Raw genomic sequence first — 10,506 nt, 5'->3', positions numbered from 1 at the left:
TTGCTTGTGTCTTGGTTTTGCTACGGCATAAATCAGAGCCAGCCAGGGTGCTCGGATAGCAGTGCTGACTTGTGCTCCATTGCAAGAGAAGCTGAACAGGTTGCATGGCTTTTCCTTGCAACCCTGACATAAAAGGGGCGTGATGACAAGTTTATCACTTAATTGACATTTGTGAAATTGCCACTTGGCTCATGTCCCGTGCATCTGTGGACTTGCACCCTCAATCTAAAGGGAATAACCCTGTTAAGCAGCTGTGTGCTTATTTGTGAGCATGGTTGGCATTTGTAGATGCAGCTGATTACAGCAGGGGTTTTGCAAGTGAAACCCTTGATATGTTAGCATGAATCCTGGGAGCACACGGGTTAGTGTTTGCACAGGTTAAAGTTTGCACCTGCCGACCCCACATCTGCTGAGATTGGCTGATAAAGTAAAATTTATCTCCATGGAATTTGTGTCCGATACTAACATGCCCAGGTCAAAACATCTTGGCACAAGAAAAGGTATTGGAAATAAAATCTGTGACTCTACTGTCAAACTTTCACCTTCCCTCCTTCTGCTTCTTAAAGCAGATTGGTCCCATGATAACATCAGGAGGGCTGATGCTTTTTTTTATAAGGTACCAGAGTGGTACCTCTCTAAATACAGATCTTTACTGGGGGACATTGCTATTTTCCCTTCAAATTTTCTTTAACATTGGTGTTTCACAAGCTTTCAGCCTGCAGGACAAGTCTCCTGAGAACGTGTACTTGGAGCCTGGAAACCATCCTCAGGATGAGTTGCAGAGAATTTTCCATAAGCAGTAGGAATTTTTTATCTGGATTTTAATGTGACAAGCCAAATAACTGCCCCATTTCATCCTGAGAGGAATTGCCTGGGACAGCCACCGACTGGGCATTTCAGGGCACTGGCTGGCCGGCTCCTCAAGTCCTCTGTGGCTTCACAGCATCCCCCCGCGGGCTGGGGAGCAGCAGGGGATGCAGCCCCACCTGACCGCCATCACCAAGGGTGCGTGTCCTTGCGGTGACAGCACTGCAGCTCTGATGAGCAAATTGAAAAGACAGACCCATTGTGGTTCAGGTTTTTAAATACCTGCAAGGGATTCTTTTGTGAGTGTTAGAGCAAAGGAAACGTTTGGAGAGGCTTGCTTTCTGCTACACAAAAAGGAAGATCTGGAATCCCAGGAGGGAAAAGCAATCTTTGCTCTGAGACAAGATGCTGGCAGGCAAATGCTATTTTTTTGCTCTCATTTCTGAGAGCCTATGGACTACCCTGAAAGCACTAGTCTGTGACAGCTCCTACAGCCCTGCTTGTATTCTTGACTAGTTTAACGTTGTTGGTCATTGGCAATGGTACATTGCTGACCGTACTCAGAAGGCAATCTCCAAAACTGCTGACAGCTGTAGGATTGCTATACATGTGGAGTCAATCATTACTGCTGCAGGTTATGAAAAGGCCTGCTTGTGGTCCTGAGCCAGTCCGGTACACAGGACGGATGATGCCTGCTAATGGAAAAAATCAAAACCAACCCAAACAAAACAATCTCTAGTAAAAACTCGTACATCCAAGCTGAGTCTTCAGTTCAGGGTGAAATGTCTTTGTCTGTAATTTGATTTTTATGAGTTAACATCTGCTAAAGAAAGGCTTCACCATCTCAAAGGCTTCCCTGCAGTCCCAGAAAGCTAAGGGCAGATACTCCAGTGCCTGTGTGAGGTGTTGGGTGGAGTAGTGGTATCTCAGTTTGTCTGGCCTGATAGCAGTTGGTCCTGTGTAGCGGAGGAAGGTCCCAGAGACACTGTTGCACAGTTTGTTGAACACAGTTAACAAGCTAACACCATTTTTTCTTCTATTCCGTCCCGGGGATGCATTTATGGATGCTGTAACTTCCTTAATTGTTGGAGGGAACACCGTGCTCCAGTGTCTCAAGACAGCTTTGGGCAATGTCATGGTTTAATGGGCAAGAAGCAGGAGCGGGCTCCTGATGCAGCACGTTGCACAGGCAGTGCCCTGATGTGGGATTACGTCCTTGGCTCTAGAACCACCTGCCTCTACTTTAGGCTGTTATGGGACCGTTCCCTCACACTTCTAAGTGTTTTTTTTAATTTCTTCATTAAGCAACTGAAGCCAAGACAGGACTGCTGTTGTATTCCTATTGCAGCTTTGCTACCATGGGTTTGACTATTTCTCTGTGAGCAGCACTTTGGCTCCTCCTGCCTTAACTCGGGCAGGGGCAGAAGTGCAGGCAGCCTCCCACTTTCTCCCGTTAGAGCTTGTCTCCCTCCCTGGCCACTGCACAAGGATTCACTGTTGTAGCTATTCTGTTGTCCTCTGGGAAGGCCACAAAGCTTGTCTAACTCTTTTCTCTTTTACCTTTCCAAGCCGTTTATTTAAATATCCTTCGTACATTGTGTGTTCAGTGGTTTTCTCCTAAAACCTCTTCTAGACAATCTCCTTTAGAAATTTGCTCCCATACAACAGATGATAGGGAAGTCTGTGCTACTTCTCTTGAGCAGTGTCTATGGTTAGGGCCAGACAGCAGTCTGCGGCGGAGAAATCGCATTCGGAGAGCAAACCTCAGGAGAGAGACGTTTGCAACAGCCGCGTCTGCAATCTCGCGTCGCTGGCACTCCCGTGACATGATGAGCCTTGCTCACGTGCTCCCCAGCTGGCTTGGTACAAAATGTCCCATTCTTGATGCTTGCCTGCTGCCACTCAGCTGGGTGGCCCTGCCGTGCCCTCGCTGTGCCCAGGCATGCTGCCGCGCCGCAGGGACCTGAGCTGTGGTTTGCCCTGCGAGAGGCTGGTGCAGGCAAACGTTGCCCTGATGCCAGGCGGCTGCGGGGAAACGGCTGCTCCAAATTTCCTCCCTTCTTTCTGCATCTGGGGGGAAGGTGATCGGCTGGAGGATTTTAACCTCAGTGCTGATTTTAACCTCAGTGTTTTCATCCCCCCATGGTTAATCCAGAGGTTAGGTTGAATGCTGATGCGGCTGCAAGTCGGGTGGAAATGGCTTGGGAAGGAAACTTCTTGTTGCGGTTCTTGTTTCTGTGTGCAGCTGTGTGTCGAGCAGCCCAGACCTGCGCAGGGGCCTTTTTTAGATGCCAGTTTGATTAATCCTCACCCGCTGCCTGCTCCTCTGTGCCTTCACCAAAGTGTGACTTTTCTGATGCCAACAACTTGTGCAGCAATATATCTGAGTTCACCACCTAAGGACTGTGAGGGCCCGTGCCAGATTTTTAATTGTATTTTTCTGGCAGATAGCCATAGCTTGTTCTTAAGAAAAAGAAGTCAAGTATTTATAGCTCTCAGCCCTGTGTCAGTCCGTTGTGGAGCAAAGCTGGGAAGTGTGGCTGGAGCTTACTTTGCCTAACTGGGGGGTGATGCCATGTGCCATGGGGAGGAAGAAAGTAGCCAGGCTGCTGGGGCAGAGGGAGGGCTGAAAAGCCAACAAACCAGCCCCAGTTTGGAGAAGGACTTGAAGAGACCCTGGAGTGGAATAGCTGCCCTGGACCCACTGCTCCTGCCGTACGTGGCTGAGCTGGGAGGATGGTTCTTTTGCAGGCAGGCTGAGCTCTGTTACTTCTGGCTTGTGCTGAATGATGGAGGCTCTCCTGTCAGACAAAACCACAATTTTTTGATCACTTGCAAACAGGTCTGGCTGGACAGCCCTGAGTTGTGCTGGGGCATGCCAGGAGCTGCCATAAAGCACCACAAGGCCTGGCAAAACTCACTGCATGGCATAAGCATGATGGAGACAGAGGTCTATCAGCACAGACGTTCTTCCAAAGGCGAATCATGCACCATCTTCTCCTGGGTGATTTATTAGCTATTTTACAAGTCCATGTTAGATGGAGCCTCTATGGTCTTATCTCCACTTGATGGGAGGAGGGTTTATCTGTCACCCTGAATTTCCTGTAGCACGTGGAACCTGCTCAGGAGCCACCTGCCTGGGTGCCTGTGGCACCTCCAACACAAACATAAACCCTCTTCTTAATTCCTTGCTTGCACAAATATATTGCACCAACACAGTATTTCAGGCAGGTTGATTGGCTGGTTCAGTAACTCTTCACCGCCCTCCATAAAGAAGCACTTTCTTCAGAAAAAAGCCAGCCAGGTCAAACTACGACAATCCCTCCTTGGTTCAGCAAAACGTGATGGGTCGTTGAATTCAGGGGACAATTGGCTGCCTCTGGCTAGGATTTGTGCACACACGGGCTTCTCCTTATGGTCTACTCATTTGGTTAAGCACAAAGATGGGTTTTCTGTAGGCTCAGCCTGGTGGGGAATTGTGTTGGTTCCCTGTTGCTCTGTAGATGAGAGCCTGTTGCACATACATATACTTTGCCTTAACTGTGGACCATCCCCAGGCTGAAGCAGCGCTTTCTCTGTGACTCAGACTGCACAGAGGATCATCAGTGCTTTGCAAAGAACCACATATTTTGGGGGAATGAGAAACACGAGCCATGGGCTTGCAGTGGCAGCATAATACATGCATGGCAACAAAGCCGCATAAATATTTACGGGTGCACAGCTAGGGGTAAGTGCTATTGTCACAGTAGGGCAGAACCAAGGCAGGATCCCCGATGCCAAAAGCCAGGAGAAATAGCTCAGCCATGGATACACAAAATGGTACTTGGCCAGCCAAAGCCTCCGGGAGGGATGGGGAAAAACAACGGCCCAGCTTTTTTTGGCCAGTGCGCACAGTCGTGCTCGCATGTTGCTCAGTGGAATAGCTGGGGTATTATTTTTAAAACACTTTTCCTGGAAAGCAGCATTTTACAGCCCAGTGGGCATGAGCCGTATCCCCACAGCAGGCTGGCACACAGCTGGTGTCTGGAAGAGGCTCCCTACTCACTTTCTGCGCAGGCTGATTTAGGGGAGTTGCAGAGAGGAGAGCATTATTTGATACTCCAGGTTGTTTCCTGGGACCAGTGCGAGGCTTGGGAACAGCGAACTTTGTCCAGCTTTGGCATTGCAAAGCAACAAGCTTCTGACATTCTTCTATACTTCAGGAGCAAGATGTCTCCCTGTAGCAGCTGGATTTTCTTCACTCCACTGGTGATGTAGATACAGACAACTGGCTCCAAAATGTGAAAGAAAATCAGGGCACTGTCTTACAAATGTAGCTATTCCTCTGTGGATGCAACTTACTCTGGGGTAGAGAAGCTAGCCATAAATTTTTTGGCTTGGTTATGTGCCTGCAGCAGGCAGAAGAGGCCATCTGTGCCGCTGAGGAGCAGCAGAGATGTTCCCTAGGTAGTGAATTCCCCGTAGTGGATATTGGTTTATACACACGTGAATCTAGAGGGGAGGCACAACAGGAGATCATCCCGCAGGGACCCCTGGGCGCTTGGCGAGTCACTAATTTGTGGATATAGCTTAGAAGCTGTTGTATGAAGCTCTTGGTCATCTTTGTGTGCTGCATTTTGTATTTTGCACACTGGGAACTTTTTGTTAGTCCTTGTTACCCAGAGTTACTTCTTCAGGTCTAAAACTTCTCCTGTAACTGTTTCCTCATCGGCTAGCCTCACCTTGCAAGACAGCTTACACCAACACCAAATCACAGCATGGTTGGGATACTTGTGTGATAGTGTCATCTGTCACACAGCAGCAGCAAGGAAATGAGCAATATTTCAAACTGGAGCAGAATGAGAACAGATAAAACAAGAAGGGCTGCTGTAAACCTGTGAATCCCTAGCAGGGAGGTGGGTGTCTGACCCCTGAGCCTCCAGAGGGCTGCATGTGCCAATATCGTGTTCTGTTTGAAGAGCACAGAATCACAGAACGGTTGAGATTGGAAAGGACCTCTGGAGACCACCTGGTCTAAAATTCTCTTGGTGAGAGCCAGGACACAACTTCCTCCTAGTCTGCCTAAGTCTCGGAGGGTTTAATTGGATTTGGTTGGATACAGATAATTTAACAAATGATAATTTAACTGAAATTCCACAAATACAGAGATAGTGGCTTTACAGCAATTTAAACTATTTTTTAAAAACTCTAGGTAACTTAGTAGGCGTAGCAGTAGAGAAAATGCCCTAAATTATGCTCAGTTTAGAAATTCAAAACTTGGAAACACTGCCTTGTCATTGTATTCAAGATGTTTTCTGTACTGCATTCCAGCACAGAGTAAATTAGCAGTGGAAGAAGAGAAGAAGGGGGAAGAAAAATGCAATGGAATTTGTAACAAAATGGCAAAACCCAGGTTAAAGCCATGACAATCACATACATTAGCGAAAAGGATCCTGTCACTGCATCAAGTGCTTCCTTTTCCAACACCACAGCACAGCCCCATCTCACCTTCTGTCTCTTGAGACACAGGTGCAAAGGAGATGGGTGGTTTGATGCAATTTATCTGTGCAGCCAAGAAATAATGTTCCCTTCCCTGAAGTACAGGCAAGTCCTGTCATGGATTATGTGCTTGGCTTTCCTGAAGCCACAGCCTCCACTCGTGTTGGTACATGGTTTCCCAATACCAGCCTTGACTTGTCCTCCAGGTCACAAGTTGCCCCGTCACCTCTTCCCAAGCCTCAGCCACGTGTCCAAACAGTTGGCAATCCCCGAGCCTCACCCTCTGGTTGCCTCAGTTTTCCTTGGGAGACTTCTCCCAAGTGTTTCCAGTGCCACACCATGCCAGCAGGATGTGCTGCCCAGCCCTCAGCTGCGCAGGTACCTGCCTCTGTCTCGGCACGTGGTGTCCCTCAGGGGGCTCTCATTTGGTCAGAGCCGTAAGAGGGGCTCCGCTGGGCTGCAGCACTCAGTCATGGGCATCTTTGGAAATAACTCATTTGAAGTACACTTGTAGAAAAAGTGTAAAGGAATAAAGCATCAATGATGAGAAGCCTCTAGGCCTTCTAGATATACGAGGTTATTCTTACGCAAGGACTCTGTAACACTGCAAATTCCAGGGTTAAGGGTGAGTAACTGAGACTGGAATCTGACCTATTATGCCTGAAAAAGTCCTTAATTATTATTAGGATGGACATAATACAAACCACTACTTTAAAATAATGCTGGCTGGGCTTGGAATATTCACATTCCAGTAGTAAGAAATGGTAATTTAAAGTTTACCAATCAAACATAATCTTTCTGCACAAGTGCGTACCTTATATTCAGTAAGGCAAGGTTCCCGGGGAAAATGACAAGTGTAATTAAAACCTGTCTCATCATGCATGCACACAGGGGAGGGCAAGATGTGATTGTAAAGGTAGCTGTTCCTAGCAGGTGTTTTTAATATGAATTTTAAACAAAACTTCCTGTGTTAACCCAAATACTCTCCTGTATGTTTTTAACAGTGCCTCTGTGATGTGTTGCAAACAAGGCTGACCTTGAACTACATCTTTCAGCGTAAACATTTTTGTCTTCAGAGGTGCAAAACCACCTACCTCAGCTGAGGCTGTTACAGGGACCTGCAGCACTATTGATGATGCAAATTCTTGTGCACTTTGTGGCTCTGGAGGTTGTTAGATTTCCGTGCTGAAGATCTTGAGCTCGTTAAGGTGTGGTGGGGATCCTCCACAGCTGGTGGGGAAGAGGAGGAGACCCTGCCAGAAGCACCGTCATCTGTTGCCTGCAACTGTGAGAGAATGAATGTGATCAACTACATTATTAACAAAAAACAGTCAGAAGGGGAGGGGACAGAGCAGGAGCCGGGCACTGGCTTTGGACAGTGTGAGCCTGATGTGTCACTTCAGAAGGGCAACGAGTGGGGAGCTTGGCTCCGCTGTTCCCACTACGGTACTTGACAGTTCCCAGGCACCCCCAGTGCTATGAGGCTACGTGGGCTTTTACGACTTCTATTCCAAGTTCATTTGTTATTTGCTGCCAAAATTCTCCCAAGGAGTGTAGTCAAGAAGTGGTAAATGGTGATTAATTTAGACAAGCTAAGCAGAGGACTCACGACGGGCTTCCCATGTAATACAAGAAAGTTAACGGCTTGCTGATGTCCTTTTGTGAGTGAATTGTGTAGCCTGGTTGTTTAATGGAGTGTTCAAAAATTGTGTTGGCAATAGCCTATGAATAATGTATACAGGAATAATGAAATACCTTACTGCTAAGAAACTGCTGATATGCTGGGGAAATTTCCATCAGATGTGAGAACAATTTTGAAAGCACTGTCCTCTTGGGATGCCCTTTATTTATGGCCTTGCAGACTGTATTCCCTTTTTAGATACTGCTTGTGAAGATGCCCTCCACTGCCTCTGCCTCTGTCTTCCAGCTTCACCTGACTCCCTTTGCTTGTCTCTGTAATTTTGATGAGTTTAGGCTTTATTAACTGAGCACCGTAAGCATGGAGATATTTGCTGTGCAGTTCTCAGCCATTCTAGGTATCTGCATCAAGGCACCATCAGAGGACAATGGATGCTGGTTTTGTGTCGTGGCAATGTCCCATGATGCAAGAAGCAGAAACAGGGCCAAGTGATTTGGAAAAAAAGACCAGTGTTTCTTTTGCAGATTTTTCAAACAGCCTCCTAAAAGACCCCAGGACACAGCTCGGGCAGGTGCATGAGGCAGTCAGTCTCTTCCTTTGCCCCTTGTTTTGGCCCTGAGCTGCACTCCAGGAGAAAATAAAAGCATTGCTCTGTTTCTCACGTGGGGGCTTACCCACCTGCACTAAAATGTACAAGTATCACAGGAGGGCAGGGGAGCACAATACGTATCTTATCGCTGTCCAGAGTGGTCTCAGCTACGTGTCTGTTAAGAGCAGACCCAGCTCGCGGGGTCTGCAGCTCTGCGCCTGCCTGGGCTGTGGCTCTGCTGTGAGCAACCTGGTGCTCATGCTGCATTTTTGTGTCTGTAGTTACACAGTAGAGCCCTGAGTCAAAACGCTTCCTGCAATTGGGCAGTATATTATTAGTGTAATGCTAGAAAAAAGCAATACGTGATTGATGTTGATATTAGTCAGCTGAGGAAGTGATGTCCCCACCTGGGAGGTTGATGTGATGGGCTCTGAAGTCATGCAGTGATGCCAACAGCAGGGTCCAGGCATGAGGCTACAGGGCAGGAGAGAGAATGGGTTAGAAGAGAGGTTGTATCCTCAGGGTCATCTGCAACTGGCTAAGCAAGAGGATTTGCCAGAATGGGAGGGAAGATTTGCACTTTCATTGGCTTGTTTGCTGCTGGGATATTCCTGAGGAGTGCAGTACTTTCACAGCGACAGTGAGGGAGGTGTACAAAAGGGGTTAGTCTAGGCACGATAGGTGGCAAAGACCACCAGAGGAGTTTGACTGATAGCCTAAATGTTTTCAGTAGAACAAATAAAGAGAAAAGGTATCTAAAACTTCCTCCATCTCCAATCACCTAAAACCCACCCTGCCAGCCAGGAAATGTTTCCAGCAGAGAGTTACAAAGGTCTAGGCTCAGGATCACGGACAAGTTCAACCAGCCTTTCCCAGGGTAGGAATGCTGCTAGCTGACAGCATCCGTGAAAGAGCAGCTTTCAAAAGGAAGGAGACAATTCTGTTATACAGTTTATTCCACAGATGCTTCTGATGATCCTGTTAACTTATCTTTTTTTAATATTTGTTTCTTTCAGGTGAAGAGTGAAGGCCCCAAACTGGTGCCCTTCTTTAAAGCCACTTGTGTCTATTTTGTTCTCTGGCTGCCAACTTCAAGCCCCTCCTGGTTCAGTGCCCTCATCAAATGTCTGCCCATCTTCTGCCTGTGGGTTTTCCTTCTGGCTCATGGAATTAACTTCTTAGTGTCGCACCGGAGCGCCAGCCGCATCCTAGCGGGACTCATATTCTCGGCAGTGGGAGATGCCTTTCTCATCTGGCAGGAGCAGGGCTACTTCATTCATGGTGAGTGCGGTGTCAGTCCTAAAGGGATGCCACAGCATCCAGCTGTTACCCTCTTTATTTAGTAATGAGTTGCTGGGCCACGTGTTTTGTTTATTCATGTACAGCTTAAGCCCCGGGCGGTGGGAAGCACTCATCCCTTGAGTAAAATCCATTATGGTTAGAGGAGTCACACCACGGATGAGTCTTTCTTTTGAGCTTCTCTTGAGGTTAGAGAGTAATTGGGGCAGGTCTGGTTTCCTGACATATGCTCATCTCAGCTGGCTGAAGCTGGGAAGGTGGTATGGGCAGAATCCCTGGGGAAGAGAAGGAACTACTCATGGAACTGGGCAGCTCCCATGAAACTACAGGAAGTATCTACCTCCTATCTCCCTGCAGGGAGATCTGTCAGCCCTTCACTACAAGGATCAGAAACAGGACACATGGTGCAAAGGTCCTCAGTGGAGAACAGGTGGAGAGGACCCTTATGTTTTGATAGACAAGCCTGTAGCCTGGGGGAGGTGCTTAAGTGGATACTAGAAACCAAAGCATCAGAAATGTTGTCCTGCTTGCAGGTTCATCAGTATGAGTCACGCAGCCTGTTGTACAAGACATGTCTGTTTTGCAAGACATGTAGATGATGGTGAATCAAGGACAAACCTTACCACAGTGGCCTGTCTCTCTACAGAAAGCTCCACATAGAATCATAGAATCACAGAATGGCTCGGGTTGGAAG

At 47.6% G+C, this 10,506-nt stretch overlaps 1 protein-coding gene across 1 annotated transcript in view; it reads left to right on the top strand.

The window, feature by feature from the left end:
* Positions 1-9,529: 9,529 nt before the first annotated feature.
* Positions 9,530-10,506, top strand: part of TMEM86A (transmembrane protein 86A) — a gene marked incomplete at its 5' end in the record, with an annotated part of 5,069 nt that continues 4,092 nt past the window's right edge. Inside the window, one exon of the mRNA XM_010079541.1 lies at positions 9,530-9,794. Coding sequence (XP_010077843.1) covers positions 9,530-9,794 — 265 coding nt within the window. The remainder of the gene's footprint in view (positions 9,795-10,506) is intronic.

This window comes from Pterocles gutturalis, unplaced genomic scaffold (assembly GCF_000699245.1).
Source record: "Pterocles gutturalis isolate BGI_N339 unplaced genomic scaffold, ASM69924v1 scaffold7544, whole genome shotgun sequence".
NCBI lineage: Eukaryota > Metazoa > Chordata > Aves > Pterocliformes > Pteroclidae > Pterocles > Pterocles gutturalis.
The sequence above is the reverse complement of the archived record's forward strand: the minus strand, read 5'-3'. Positions and strand labels throughout refer to the sequence as shown.